At 42.4% G+C, this 15,857-nt stretch overlaps 1 protein-coding gene across 2 annotated transcripts; it reads right to left on the reverse strand.

The window, feature by feature from the left end:
• Window positions 1-889: 889 nt before the first annotated feature.
• On the reverse strand, window positions 890-14,625 carry LOC6555130 (RNA polymerase II degradation factor 1). 2 transcript variants are annotated; one of them, XM_026975776.1, is made up of 4 exons: window positions 14,369-14,625; window positions 8,920-9,143; window positions 2,622-4,374; window positions 890-2,204 (listed from the first exon to the last, which is right to left on the reverse strand). In XM_026975776.1, exons 2-4 carry the CDS (start codon window positions 8,962-8,964, stop codon window positions 1,423-1,425), a joined length of 2,580 nt encoding a protein of 859 aa, XP_026831577.1. In that variant the 5' UTR covers window positions 8,965-9,143; window positions 14,369-14,625; the 3' UTR covers window positions 890-1,422. The 2 variants fall into 2 exon arrangements, with proteins under 2 accessions (XP_026831577.1, XP_001981149.1); XM_001981113.3 differs by having other exon boundaries at window positions 14,354-14,625.
• Window positions 14,626-15,857: the final 1,232 nt, after the last annotated feature.

The raw sequence follows: 15,857 nt of genomic DNA on the forward strand, positions 1-15,857 counted from the left end.
CGGAGCTTCAGAGATTCCAGTGCCATTCTGTCTTTCAGCTTCCGCGTTTCACTCGGAAGAGTGATAGCCCAGCAGGTTTGGGCTGTCAGGACATTATCATTATCCCAGCACAGAAGAGCTCTTGTGACTGTTTATCTTCTTAATCCGTGAACTGGGAAAAATGTGTACCTATAATATAAAACTGAAGCAAAAATGATTCGAAATCAAACTATTGTATTTGTCTTTGGCTAAATCTGTACTTTACAAATTTTAATGTCCTGTCGATAAGGTTAAGGTTCAGTGAAAGGAGCTAGAGATATATACAATTTAGAGAATTTTTAAAAGGCATTCTTATGCCTCAAGAATAGAGCGAAATAAAGAACACACTCAGCATTTCTCTCAGTGTAGTCATAAGAGCAAACTACCCTGTGAGCATCGAATGCTTGGCGTCAGCTGTCCTGCTGCTGCTTTGTCACTTGTTCATATCAATTAAATTTAAATGATATTATGCAGAAAAACGACTCCCTCCGTCGAGCTGCACGCTGCATGTTTTTAATCAATTTTAAGTGGCTATTTACATTGCAGTTGCCCCCAGGACAACCTGTTTCCCAATCACATCCGTTCCGATCCTCGCCCGCTGCGAGATGAACGAGTAATGCACAAGTGCGATTTAGTCTCAATGGAATTTAGTTTATTTCACTACACAAGTCACTTAATGCTCTAATTAGGATAGTTTTCGCTCTTTCTTAATGCTGGTAGGTGCTCGGATTTTATGGCAAGTTGCTAGTTCTGCGGAATTTCGGGTGTGCTGGTCGGCTGAATAAATTAGGCTCGGATTTGCGATTACAATTACAATACCAACAACTACAATAAATTAATTAAAACATTAACTAAACATTAAACAAAATTCGTTTACTGACTAAACACACACACTGATCTCGTGGGAACTGAACTAGTGGCTAAGTTCTAGGGTACATCTATCTAGTTTTATCTATTTAGGTTTAGGTTGTCTAAGCTAACTACAATACGACTTGGATCACATGTGAATGCCTTTGCAGCTGTCTCTTCAGTGGGAAAGTGCGGGGTTTTTGTATTTTGACACTCGGGAAATCAGCGACATGCGTTTGGAAAGTCGCCATATATCTGCGTTTTTCTTTTATAACTAAAATTAGGGTTTACAACTTAAAAAATGTAAAACTTAATCAGCCCGATAGGTTTCTTAGCAAATAATTGTTCGATAGGGTTCGCTTAACTTAAAGAAGTTTGAATATTTCTAGTAATTCCAATATGTTTAATAAAAAGTAAGTCCCCAGGCGGGTTTGTCTTTATTAATGTTTTCCTAAGCATCCCTGTAATCGTACTTTCCAAAGATTTCCCTGTATACTGGCGACTTTTCCCCTGCATTTCGAGTGCTTTCCCGAGTGGAGCCTGACCATTTGGCCCCTACTTGAGCTTCAGAAACGTGAGCAACGCCTTCTGTATCAGACTGCGATTGATGGTGGAGTCGGCGGTGTAACGCACTCCCCACAGGTTCCCATCGTTGTGGTCCACCACTCCGTACTCGCCGACGATGAAGCCGTCGTCGGTCTTCTCCTCGACCCGGTACTTTCGGTAGTTGCGTCCCTCGACCACGTAGGCGACTTTGTCTTCGTCATCGGAGGCCGCATCGGGGCCTCCCTGGCCTCCCTGGCCCTCTGATCCCGAGTCCCCGGCCGCATCGCCATCATCATCATCGCCATCCGAGTAATCGTTGGCATTTGCATTGTAAACCACCGAGCCACGTCCTCTGTTGATGCCACGACTTGGGCTGGCGGTGGTGCTCGATTGGGGCACTGGACTGGCTGGCGTTGTGATTTGCCCCACTGCCCCACCGCCGGCAGCAGCACTCCCTGCAACACCACCACCTGCACCGCCCTGCGGTCCATGGGCTCGTCCGTTTGTCATAACACTAACGGACTCCTCAATTTCGTAATTCTGCTCTGAGGTCGGAGTGTAGAGCTCGGGGCGCTCGGTGGTGAAGTGCTGCATCTGCTGGAGCTGCAGATGCGGCTGCTGCTTGGCGGACGAGGTGGCCGAGCTGGATGAGGAGGAGGACGAGGAGGACGAGGAGCTGGAGCTGTACGAATAGCCACCGCCTGACCCCGAAGAAGATGGCGGTGATGGGTCCAACGTGGACGCGGCTGCTCCATGTTGGTGTGCAAATTTGGAAACACACTTGACTAGATCTGCGGGGCGAGATGCAACAAAAGATGATGTTTGATAAGTTCAAGATTAGTTGGCCGCGGTTCAAACGGTTAAACCCCTGCGTTGTCGCTGTCTATCATAAGTACGAGTACACTGGGCAACTGGTTGCAGTACTTCCCAAGAATTACTCTAGTAATGCTACACGAATGAATAATGAGTAATGATCTAATAGTAATAGAACCCCAATTTATACCGGCTGTCTTTACTCTGCAAACGAGTGGCTACTCCTTAAGTGAAACATAATCATCCATCCAAGCAGGTCGTTATAAATGATATACGATTAAACCTGATGGGCCCAGAAAATTGATCTGTTTAATTTATGCATTGCAACACTCGCCCTGCTGCACAGTGTAATTTGTTTAACCAGATTCAGATCCGCGACTCCGACTTGGACTCACCTCTATTGGGCAATCCTTTGGCATTTTGATTAGAATGTTGATGCGGCGGTGATGAATGCTGACGCTGTTGCTCCCAGCATGGACTTGGCTGTTGCTGTTGCTGTTGCGGTTCGTGTTGCTGCAGATGTTGCTGCTTCTGCTTCTGCTGCGGCTGCGGCTGCGGCTGATGTTGCTGGTGGTAGTGGCTCGGACTTGAGTGCTTCGATAAAATCGGCTCCAATGGATGCGGCTGCGGTGCATTCAATAAATCATAAGGCAATTTATCCAAATTGAAGAGTACTCGGCGAGTTGGTTGGGCCGGCTGTGGCTGGTGGCTGTAGCTGTGATAATGGTGCTGCCAAGTGGTTGGCCTGATGCTCGAGGAAGTGCTGCTTCTAGGGGGCTTCACTGTGGTGACCCTGCTGGCCAGTGGTGCTGCCGTGCCGCTGGATGTGGCTGCCGTGCTGATCGATGGAGCTACTGTCGTGGTGCTTGTGCTCTGGGCCTCGCCGAAAGCGATGCGCGAGACAATCGCAGGTCGTGGTCTGGATCGCAGTGGCACAAAGGTGGTGGCTGCCAGTGGTGGTTTCTCGGTGGTGCTGCTGGAGGAAGGCGAGGACGAGGTGGTGCTACCCAGTGGCGTTGCTGCTGTTGTGGTCAGTGTTTGTGGCCAGTAGGTTTTGGCTGGTTCTCCATACACCTTCGACGGTTGCGAGTACACCTTCGCTGGCTCCGAGTAAAACTTGGAGGGCTGTCCGTAGACTTTCGAGGGCTCCGAGTACACCTTCTCCGGCTGTCCATACATTTTAGCGGGTTCTGAATACACCCTAGCTGGTTCTGAGTAGAACTTACTGGGCACACTGTACATTTTCGATGGTACTGAGTAGAACTTGGCTGGTTCTGACGAGTGGGCATGTTTCAAGCTCTCGCTTACATTTCTCTGGGCCTCTGCCAAAATGCCACTTCTAGACTGCTGCCAGGTTTGCAAATCATCCACGTTTTGGGAGATGGAACTGTAGGATATTGACCTGGACTGGGGCCCTCTTCCCTGCTTGGTGTCATGGTAAATCACCGTCTGAAAGGGTAAACCTGCTCCGGCTGCGGTTCCCACTCCGGTTTCCTCTTCAGTCACCTTGCTTTGGTTTTTTAAAAAGGAATGCGTAGAGGAAGCTGCCAGTAAAGGAGCAGCCAGTACACTTTGTATATCGGAGGCACTGTTCAGGGAATCCACATCGCTGTCCATGGAATCTGCAGCCAATCTGGGCTCTGTTTCCTCGATCGAAAGTTCACTTTTATGAGAGCGGTTCACAAAGTCCGAGCCCGTTGCAGTGATACCAGAAGCACTGCTCCTCGAAGGACCTCTCTTGCTGGAGGAACTCACACTAACGGCCACCACTTTGACCTCGTCGCTAGACTTTCCTTTCACCTTATTAGGGGCATCTTCGAGGAACACTATTTTACTACCTGAGGTCACCAGCTTCACCACCTGCTTGGAGTCAGATGCCTCCTCGGTCTGGAAGTTTCCAGATGTCAGGGAGTTCCTGTAGCGATTCCTGCTCAGATCCAGGCTTCTTCCGGTGGCTGATCTGTGGTGGGGCTGCGGGGACGACGATGCTGACTCTGCCCTGCCTTCGAAGTCCTGTTCGCCGCTGTGGAGGCTTCGTTGCTGGTCATCATGGTCAAGGAACAGCTTGAGGAACTCGTTGCCCGCGATGAGCTCACTCTGCCTGCCAATGGGAAAGGGAGCTGGGCGCGTCCGGCAGCCGGACAACATCTGAAATGGCAGAGATAAAGGAGTGTTAGTTGTGCTCGACATTAGTTACACGTAAGTGCAATCGGTGGTGAGTAATTTTAAGAGAAATCTTATTTCGTATCATATTTCTTCCAACTGCAATGGGGAATGACCACATATTGAGCTTATCTCAGCGATCTATTTATAAATTTGCGTAATTAAAATATCATTTGTATCGATCCACATAAGCTGAGTTATGTCTTCATGTCGCTAGCAAATATGCCAAAGTCATGCAATGGTCGACTGAGATCTGGACAGTAACTCAATGGCATTTGAATAATAATGCGGCTGGTCTATTAAGACATCAGAGGAATGCTGCGGTGCTCCGTTTGAAGTGGCGCATGTTACTGTGGAGTCCCTAGTCAAGTGGCAAATGTGGCATAATTAACCGCGTTGCAAGTGCTCAAGTGGGTGGCGTAAGGTAGCGAAAACACCCATCGATCGCACAAACAGTCCGAGCCGTGGATTATGAACTGTCCTATGGACAAATGGAAGCAGATCGCTCGACTGGAAAATGGAAACACTAGTTAAGCGATGCCGGTCAAAGTGTCACTCAGTGTCATTAAGATATTTATATTCCTACCGATTTGCATGCATTTCACTGACTCATCACGGAACTTATCAACTGGTTTTCGGTTGAGGATGTCATTTTTCCAACTTGAACAGGGGACAAGTTTTCTGGGAATCAGGTCGCCTTTTAATTTTAGCCCTTTCCATGACTAATGCTTACATTTATTCATTAAGTGGGGAAAAAAAGAGTTAGTTTATTAAAAACGCCCAACTTTTTACACCCTTCCCTGCTACTCAACACACCAAAAATGTACATTTAATGGACCATTAAATTGCTTTAGTAGCTTGGTTATCTGCCTCCATATCTTTGGCATAACACTATCCATAACACTTTAGTGCAAATTCATGGCCAGAGAGCGACCATAAATTTTTTTCAGGACACACACCCACCGCTGAAACAAAAGACTTAGGGCACGAACTCGCCCTGCCAAACGACCCGTCGATGAAATCGAGCTAATAAAACATATTTATGGATATTTATCGATCGCCATAAGTATTAGCATTGCTAATTGCAGCGAGGCAGATCATTTACTAGGCAACACTTTTGATCCATTCAGACGAATTTGAAAGGCGCAATTTGAAAACAATAAAAATAGCGAATATTGAATCGAATATTAATGGAAATCGATAGCAGCGGCGAACATAATAGCATAATTATTCAAGCTGCCTATAGGTGTATTCAATTTTTTTTCCGCTAACTTGTGTATTTATTTTCCTGAGCAAGAACAATAACAACATCCGGCAGTGCAGTGGGCGCCTGTCGCCGAGCATTTTCTAGAGCAGATTTGAGTGAACACCTTCGCACATGTGCTAAAGTTACCCACCAACCCAGCAACCAAACAGCCTAACCAACCGACTGACTGACCAACCAGTTACTATAATACTATATCTCCAGATCGGTTAGTCATCCGGCGGGTCGCCTTGCCTTTTATGTCTAAAATTGCAGAAGTAACCGACCGCGGGCGTTGAATGGAAAATGGAAAAGCGACAGTTAGCATTGACACTAAATCAACGGCCCAGGGAGCGAATTATTCGAGTGACAATTACAAAAGGGCCAACTATTTGGTTTCGCCCAAGAAAGACAAAGAAAAAAACGTTCTAAAAATACCAAGCGAACTGGAACAATGCGAATTCCTTTCCATTGTGGGGTTATTTAAAACGCCTGGTCAGTGACGTGCTCCAGTTTAATGAATGAATTGGGTAATGGTTTCGCGTTCGGGCTCGGGTTTGGGTTTGGGTTTTGGCTTGGGTTCCTTCAACCAGCGCAAAAGTGATAAGCAATTATTAATCTTGATTGATTTATCAGGTAGCTAATCCTGTTTCGACATTCTTTTGCACTTCGCCTGCTGAAGTTGACCATTTATCATTTGATTGTGGCGTTTTGGCGACAATTTTCACGGCTGTCAACTTAGCGGAAGTGTCAAAAAAAGTCAACTTTCAGAATATCACGTATCCGCCTTGTGTGCGCGTGAATAGCCGGCAAACAATTAAGCAATAATCACGCCTTAATGAGCACTCTCTTTATTAGGATCATTTGGACCACTCGATTGACTTTCAAGTGCCGCTGATGCTGCCATTCGATACCCAATACCCAATACCCAATACTCGATACTCGATGCTTTAATTAGCCACAATCGTCGTGATTTCAGTTTTTACGCTTGACACTACACAAACGCCACGGGTTGACAGATTGAATTCATGTTTGCGTTATGCAAATTTCGGAAGTAATTTGATTGATATGGGACCATATGCTCGTACATGAGCACTATACTATATAAACAGGATTTTGAGAGGGGCCAGTGACTCAGGCCACGAACTAAGATATCGAATGCGGAAAAAGTCATGTAACCCCCCATTTCTGCCATTTCTGCATATTTCGAGTGGTGTCCGCGGGCAGTTTGTGCTAGAAGTGGGCGGTTTTCCAAGGAGCAGCCACCGTTGCAATTTGCAGCCAAAACAGTCGGTGGCCAAGTGAATGTGTCAGCGGGTCTATTTTCCCCATAAGCCCAGCCTAAACTGGCCAGGCCAAAGTCTAATCTCTGGTAGCAGACATCATACATTCGCCGGTCTTAGCCACCACCCGCTGTCGTCAGCTGGGAAGCACATTGTGGGCACAATATTACAAGCTAATGCCAGCGGAGGTTTATGCACTAAGAAAACACAATAAACCTGAATATAATTGAAGAAAAACCGAATGTGTAATCCATAGTAATCGATATTTGAGTGTTTATATTTTCCATTTCAATCCCTATTTTCTGAGTGTTCCTATCCGTCTATCGATCTGCCAGCCAAGTGCAGCCCACATTAGGGCCGAGCTCAATGCCACAAGTTGGGGCACAAGTTGGAATCGGAATCGGACTCCAGTTCGCATTCGAGTCGATTCAAATTGCAGCTATCAACTTGGGCTGTGGCAACAATAACACACATTTATTAATTACAGTGCAGAGACACAGACCGAAAACACATTTCGTGTGGGAAATTAACCCATGCTAGCCCCAGATCGTTTAGGAGTAACTCAAAGCCATAAACAAAACAGTTTATTTGATGAATACTCGTGTAACCCAAGACTTGGATGTGCCACGGTGGGTTAAAATAATGGCTTATAATCGCCTAGAAAATCCGAGTTTAGAATGTAGTTGCACCACTGGCAGTGCCACCACTGCACCACTGCACCACTCCCTGCCCCTGTCTGAGCATAATTTGCAAATTGCCGTAGTCATCGCCATTGAATGGCCAAAAGACAGAGCCTGGGTTTTAGCCCCAAACAGAGCAGAAGTTGGAGTCACAAAACAGAGGCACTCCAAACGTCAGTTGCAAATAAACACTCGCAAAAAATGGGTAATTAATAAAAGTCGGACAGTTCTCACTTTGAAAATGAAATCGTCAAGATAACATTTCATTTGAAATTTGAACTAAGAAGTATTCCCAAGTAATAAACTTAAAGGTCATTGTATTTTGTAAATCTATCAACTGTAAATGAATATATTGAAAAGTTATAAAAATGAGAAACACTACATCAATCAAAATGTAAAAAAGAATACATTAAACATCATTATCCAAAGTACAGTCGCAAATGGTTAACGGAATTGCACATATGAAATTATATTCTAAAATATTTATATTATTTATTTATTTATATATTTAATTCTATATCACATAAAATATATTTAATTGCCATCTTTTTTCTGAGTACAGTGGTTAACCGACTGCAGTTAAATCGCGTGCAATTATTTAGTTTACTCGGCTTCAGTTTGGCTTACTCCGCTCCACATTACTCACAATCAACTTGGCCTGTCTAATGAGCAGTCAATAAAGTGCTGGCCAGACAGAAAAGCGAGTGTGTGGTAAAAATTAATTCGAAATGCATTTGTAAGCTAACCAGCCAGCGGAATTATGGATGATTTGGGCTAATAAAACCGTAGTCGGCATTTTTCAAAACGCATTGGCCAAGCTAATGGTGCGCCCATGTGAATGCATTTGGCAATTCCATAAAGATGAGGTCTCAATTGGAGTTTACAGTTTTCGATCGATGCCATTTGAATCAGTTTCGTTGGATTGTTAAATCGAAATCGAAGTTGTGGTGATGGAGGACCAAAGTTTCCACGTTGAAGATCAGATAAATTGATTGATTACTTTCGGCTCTGATGAAATGAAAATGAGTTTCTTGTTTGCTTTTTGCTTTTCTTCAATTTATCACAGCTTCTAGCATTTATTTCCAGATATATTTGCTTTAACAGCACCTAAATTATTTAGGAATTACATACCACGAAAGACAATTACTAACCATTTCTGAAAGTGCTTGGAATGGCATGTAAACTCGTTTGTTTGTTAGCCAAGTTGACCAAATCTTAGCCTTGAACTTAAGCGTTTCTTTGTCAAAAAACTGAGCCAGTTCCCTGGAATTCCTCGAGCACCTGGCCATAAATAAGCGAAAAACAAACTTATTGCGACACTTACCAGCAGCAAGAAACCGAATTTAAGGAGCCAGCAAAAGTGTGCCATTCCGCTTGCGATTGAGTCCACCTGTCCACCAGTTGATCAAGCGCTTTAATGCTCCTTTTGTTCTCGGTGCTTAATGGGGATCGTTTTCCTGGGGCTCCTCAGTGAATCATTGGGCCTCTTTTGACCACCAGCTGCTCTGCAATCATTCTGGCCACTGTCTCTCGGGATTTGTTTAATGGCTGCAATTAGGGAAGACAAAAAGTGGTAATTAGCTAGCGAAGTGGTAAACAAGTTACCAAAATGATCTCCCATTAAAAATATTTGGCAAACGTATAACAAATCGCGCGACGAGAACAAATTCATTGCGTTCAATCGATAAGGCATGGGAAAAATCCGAGCCAAATGTCAAGGTGCATTTCACACCAGAAATCGCCGAAGTCGCAAGCACTTGCAGCTAATTCCAAGAGTCTCGGCGGATTCCGCAGTCATCTCAATGCACTTAGCAAAAAAATACGAATAAAAATACATGCATTTTCATTTCTTTTCAATTTTATTGGTAAGTATTAATAGTTGGTGTAGCATACGCCCACCTTATTCGTTTATGTTCACTTACCAAGTTCAAGGACTTCTAAGGGCTTGTGATTTTTTTGTTTTTTTTTTTTTGGTGTAGAAGAATCATTGAACTTGTATTGGCAGCAGTTTGGCCACACAAACCAACAACTGGCAACTTCAAGAAGCGTCCAACAAGTTGCAGAGCCTGGCCACAAAAACACGGAGTCGAGAGCCAAAAGCCAAGCCCAAAACCGAAAATCCATAGCCCAGACAGATGCTCAGTCGTCTGTTGCAATTTCAACATATTTATAATTAATGGCAAGGTATTTTGATAGCTTTTTGTTGCCAGCAATTGGCATGCCATTGAAGTGGGTACGGATACTTGGCCGGAGCTGCTGCAATCGATGGCTTAAATCCACGGTGATGAGTTTGATTTGGCCAGGCATAATTTAATTAACCGTTCTCAGGCATTTCCGCCACTCCGAGACCATGTAATTAAACTCCAGCCAAAGTCAAATTCATAAAAAAATCATATTTCTTTTGGCCAAAAGCTAAGGCTAGACAAATGCCGAAAGAAAGACAGAGACACGGCGAAAACCAGTTCTAATTCTTATCAAGCCTTCTTCACAGGCCATATAATTACTCATGGCCTCTCTAGATATTTTGTAGTTTTTTTCTTTTCTACCAGACAGCATTTAATTACTGAGGAATTCTGCGGGGAAAACAAATATGTTTATGGCGCGCAGGCATCTCATTAAAAACGAAAGTTTCAAAGTTTCGTTCTTAGCCAAGTGAGGGGTCATTAATTAGCCACAGTCAAATGGAAATGCCAGAACCTCCCATTTAAGCCGGCACCCATTATATTTTATTTGATTCTGTTCGGTTCGGTTCTGCTCTATTCGTAGCCTTTTGTCTGACGTCATTTCAATTTCTTTTATTCTCTCTTTTTTCAGCTGCCGTGTTGGCAGATGTTCATCATTAGGTTACTCTGTAAGTTCCTTGGCCTTTCGAGTCTGTTGTAAAGCCCATAGGAAAGTAAAAGTTCTGACGTCCGACGTTTTGTTCACACATTCATTATCCGCAATTCAGCGTCTCTGAATCGCAACTAGTCTGTAACTACTTTAACTATAGCTGCACCCAGTTGTCATAGGAATTGGAATCGGAATATGTTCTAGATCTGGCTTTTGCTGGGAGCAAGTATCTCTGACGACCACTCGGGTTAAGGCCAAAAACAACTGCCGGGGATATAGGAAATCAATGAACTTGGAATACCCTTTGCTAATAAAGTATATTTGTATAACCGCAATTAAGTTTATTCTTGGTAATAATATATTTAGATAAAAACGAGTTTTCGGGCTTTAAAACTAGTCGTTGGTTACTTGGAAGATCATTGAAACCTATTAACTAATGATGGGTTCCATTCATTGTCAGCCTTATGAAGATGATAGGGAAATAGAGTTTAACTTTGCAAATGCTCGAGCAGTTATTAGTGTTATTTAATTGAAACAATCAAACTATTCTATTGTCGCTGGTTGTAAATAAAATGTGTCAAAATAATTATGCATCAATTTATTCTGCGCAATTATCGATCTCCGTTCTTTGGTAGTGCAGCAACCGCAGCTTGGTCTTGAAATCCAAATGGAATAATTGGCCATTGGCCATTGGCCATTGGCGTTACTAAATTTGTGCCACACTCGCACTCTCGGGCAGTTAGTATATAAATTAGAATGCTAATCGATAGTTATGGATACGCCCTGAAAACGAGCGCCCGGGGAACTGGCAGATCGCAGATCGGCGAGGTGAGAATGGTGGACAATGGGCGACTGACAGATTCCGGTTAATAAACTTGATTTAAAACCAGAAGTGAACACTGCGGGCAAAAGGTAATGGCAAATAAATTGCCACTAAGTACACACACAATATAGTCGTACATAGTCGTACAAATGACACAAAACAAACAAGAGGCGAAATAAAATGAAAATGTGTAACAAATGGACAAACGTGGCCCGCACCCGCAATTCACTCCGATTTCGAATCAGATTCAGATTCCGATTCAGATTCAGATTTCGATTCACATCGAGAAACAGATTGAGATTCAGACGGGGACGAGACAAGTGTTGGACCCTGTGACAAATTGTCAAACATTCGCATTCTTATACCAGCTCAGAAAACGTCGCACCACGGTTGCAATTCATTAGCAATCGAAGTAGAGTTGATTCGAGTTCAGTTCGGTTGACTTGAGTTGATTTCCGCTGAGTTGAGGGACGGACAGGCTCAAAGCCAAGGAGGCAAAAGAAGGGAGAGGCCACACGTCGTATGCGTTATTTAGCCAGCAGTCAAAAGCAGCATTAATTGTATTTTAGAATTTGTTCTTCGAAGTATTAAAGTCTGACTTGTAATGTCTCTTCCAGCAGCGTGAGAAGCATGTGATACTTTAAGAAAGTTCATGCAAAGTTAGAAGAACATTCAAAGAAGCTCTTTAATTACACAAAACAGGTTCTCGATTGCACAAGTGAAACAACCCTCTTCAAGGGTATAAAAAGCAATCACAAAGTCAATGCAAAAGCCAAAACTCTGCCAAAGTCACAAAAGACATTCGAGCGAGCTCTAATTGGAGCGTTTTCTGTTTGTGTGTACGTTTCCATGGAATTTCTAAGAGTTTATTGCACTCCACACTCCGCACTCCTTTGGCCATTTGTCATCGCATTGTTGTGACCAAAACTGAAAATGTGGCTAAAACAGTGCAATCCCAACCTGTTTGTTTATCTGTCGCAGGTCGCGCGACTTTGGGGCGTTTTGTCAGCGTTTTTGCCGCCGCTGGTTTCGTTTTACTCAGCCGCAGCATATAATTTGTTAATTTAACTTTTTGCAGCCTTTAATTGTTTTGGCCAAAGCTCAGCGACTACAGCTACTGCAGGCAGTTTGCGGTGCAATTACGCTCTTAATAATAATTTGGCTGAAAAAATGTTGAACGGTTTGGCAACGCTTCCACTTTTGCAATCTGGCTCAGAATGTGGGGGCCATTAGATTAAAGACATTATCGATATGACTATCTGATTGATTAAGGGTCGAGCTCAGTCTACGAAAACTTGGCGTAATGACAGGAGTGTTTATTTAATGGTTATTGCAAATACACCGCTGGGTTATTGCAAATAAAACATAAATATTTGATGGAGTCATTAGTCAATAATGGTCTCCAGAAGTTTGTTTTTCTTGGAATGTTCGAATGCTAAAGATCCGGCTTTAATTATGCATAAGAAGTACAACGGTAATAAAAGTGGAAATGATACTCCTATATTATATCCTATCCTATTTTATATGGCCGTAACATTTTAAGCTACTGATTTATTATCAAAATCAACTTTCCAACTTGAAAAGCAGCGCTCTTGAATAACATTTATTTATGTATAGTCGTAGATTTTGTATTAAATCAAACAGGACTAGGCGCATTTGCTTGAGTTATTAACCCACACAAGTCGTTTTCAAATGTGTTCTAATTCGAAGCAATTGCTTGAAATATGGTTAGTATTCTATTAATTGAATACAAATTATATCATAATCTCGATCGTATTGTTTCAGCACTGGGTCCATTGAAAATAAGATCATAAATTATTCCACTAAATTGCTGCTTTAAATTTTCCTTCAAACAATCCATTGCACACAATTACTGCCCTTGGATGGATATTCAAGCTTTTCCTTGGCATTCAGCTGGCAGCGTACTTTCAATCTGACAAATCTGAAATTAATTCACTCCACGGCGATTTATTTTTGGTTTTTTCCCTCGGACTTTGTATCTGAATGCCAGCTGGGACAGTGGGTCACTAAATCAACGCCCAATTACAAGCGAACCGTTAATTATTTCGGTAAGTTCGAAATAAGCAGGGCGTCTAAAAATAATAAGGTACGCATATGGGTACCATTAAAGTCTCGTTTGTCGATCGCTCGAATGGGAGATATGAATCTGCCTGCGAAATTAATTAATGCCTTAATCCACGCCCGTCCATCACAAATCGGGAATTCGAGTCGGACAAAAGAAACAAATACTCTTTCATTCGGGCCCTGCGTCGTTTTTTTCTGATTTCAAAACCCAAACACTAATGCACTTGCATGCCAATTGACTGACTCACACCGATAGACTTTCATCCGTGACCTTGAGGCGACTGGCCGACATATCTCCCAACCGGCAAAGCCCACCGCCCACCGCCCTCCGCCCTCCGCCTTTCCGCCAGATTTCCACGGCCTGAAGACAAATCCACTTTGTGGCCAAAACCGAAAACAAAAACAATACCAAAGCCGCTCGTTGAGCAAGGCAGCCGACCGAGCACAAAAAAAAACTATACCAAAAATGCAGAAAAAACTGTAACAAAAATTAAAACTCAGCAGCAAAAAATTTGAGTAACAGGCCGACTGCAAAACAAATGAAAACTAACCCAAAAAAAATTCGCAAGAAGGGGGAGGAAAATCGTAAAAACATAAAAAACGCGTTTGCGCATAAAACTCTTTGGATTTGGCCAATTTTAGCCATTTGGCTATAAAGCGATCTATATATACACTTTGCGATATTATTCCTGCACAGACAGAATTTTCGAGCACTTTTAAAAATGAGATGTTAATCGAGATATCAATTGCTTACATTTGAATTCGTCATTTAACAAACAAAATTCGGACAGCAAAAATTATTTTCATAAAATTGAAAAAGGTTATTCTTAGCAGTTCGCTTTTAATACAAATTTGAAATGGTTAGTGTATAAATATTATTTTTCGCTGCTTCAAAAGTCACGTTTTCGGTGGTGCTACAATTTCAGCACACATCTTTACAAATTCGACATGTTCGTTGGTTTTTTTTTCCGTGTGGCATATTATTAACCGTTACTTTTTACCAACCCGCCGAGCTTACCAATAATGCACCCACCACATTTATAGTTGTTAGTGGCTTTAATCCCTCGTTGTCGTTGTTGTTGGATTTGATTGTTAAGCTTTCTATATTTACGGGTGGTTGTTGCTGTTTTAGGTTTCAGTTTTTGTGTTCGACTGTTCAATGCAATTGTTGCTAAGCCGTTTTCTCAAATTGGAGCAATATTGGCGCGAGCTTTGAACGGATTTCGCAGACTGCGATTTGTTTATGGCTCTTTCAAAAGTTTTTTTACTTGTATTCGAATTTGTATTTGTTCGTTTGGCGGACTTAATATATTTTGTTTTGATTTGGGCTTAATTATATTTAATGGATTAAGGCACACACTTGAAACACACACACTGGCATACGCACACAGGCACACACTCTGAAAACTCTGTATTTAACTGACTTGGTCGAAAGAGGTCTTTGAAATGTATCCTTGATTTTTGGAACGGTCCTTAAATAGGTTTTCAGCTGTGTTGCTCGTGTTTCTGTTTCGACTGGAAAAGGCTCCTTTTCGTGGCTTGAGAAATAGGAGGGGAAGGGTGGGCCACTGCAGAGTGCACTGCCTAACTGAAAAAGATACTTTCACGACCAGAAACACGTAGTGATTTTATTCAGGAAAACCTCGGAAAGTCTCTCGAGCGCCGCGCATGCGTCCGTTTGGCTACAGCGTCCACAATTAACTGAATTCCCACAGCGATCAGAAACTGATAAGTCGCCCAAGAAGCCAGGCTGAAAAGCTCCGAGAGCGGTCGCGTACGACTTGGCTCAAACACCAGGTTTTAGCCACATTCACAACAGAACTCAGCCAAGTGCCAAGGCAAAAACACGAAAGGCAAAGCAAAAGGCGCAACTACAAACATAAATCCGCCAGCAAACAAATCGCGCCCGAAAGTCTGACTCTCTCGATCAGCTTGTGCTGGCCAAGATTCGCACATTTGATGGCTTGAAGTCGAGTCGCGTGGACACTTGACCAAAACAGATTGCGGGGACTTTCTTATATCTATTCTTTACAGAATAAAATATGCAAATATTCTAAAACACATTAAAACTTTTAAAAGCATTTAGAGTATTTTAAAAATGAAAGCCTAACGATTTAAATTATTTCAAGATAACCAAAGCTTGCAATTTTACATAAAATGTAAAATGTAAAATTTGGCTATGTCGAACTTAGTAAGTACAAGAACCAATGCAAAACAGACGTGCTCTCTAATATTTAATATAGTAATAGATGTTAAGTTTTTAACTGAATCAAACAAATGACTTAACTTTATGTTTATTATGGAATTGTCGGGAATATAGCCATTGGGAATCAATGAAATAGTCAGCATGTAGAAATTAGACTAGATTTTAATGGAAATTGATAACACAAATAAGTGGTATAACAAAAAGTTAAAAGTTACCAAGTCCCCCATCTATTTTGGATAGTTGAACTCGATTAGACGGTTGTGTTACTAAATATGAAATGTTTATTTAATATCCCATATTAATTTACAATAATATT

The sequence above is a fragment of the Drosophila erecta genome, unplaced genomic scaffold (assembly GCF_003286155.1).
Source record: "Drosophila erecta strain 14021-0224.00,06,07 unplaced genomic scaffold, DereRS2 tig00000000-arrow-pilon, whole genome shotgun sequence".
Lineage (NCBI taxonomy): Eukaryota > Metazoa > Arthropoda > Insecta > Diptera > Drosophilidae > Drosophila > Drosophila erecta.

Coding starts and splice junctions, on each gene's coding strand:
- LOC6555130 (XM_026975776.1), bottom strand. CDS start 8,964: ATGGCACACTTTTGCTGGCTCCTTAAATTCGGTTTCTTGCTGCTG. Junction 4,375..8,919: donor AATTCGGTTTCTTGCTGCTG/GTAAGTGTCGCA, acceptor CTGCCATTTCAG/ATGTTGTCCGGCTGCCGGAC. Junction 2,205..2,621: donor CAAAGGATTGCCCAATAGAG/GTGAGTCCAAGT, acceptor CTCGCCCCGCAG/ATCTAGTCAAGTGTGTTTCC.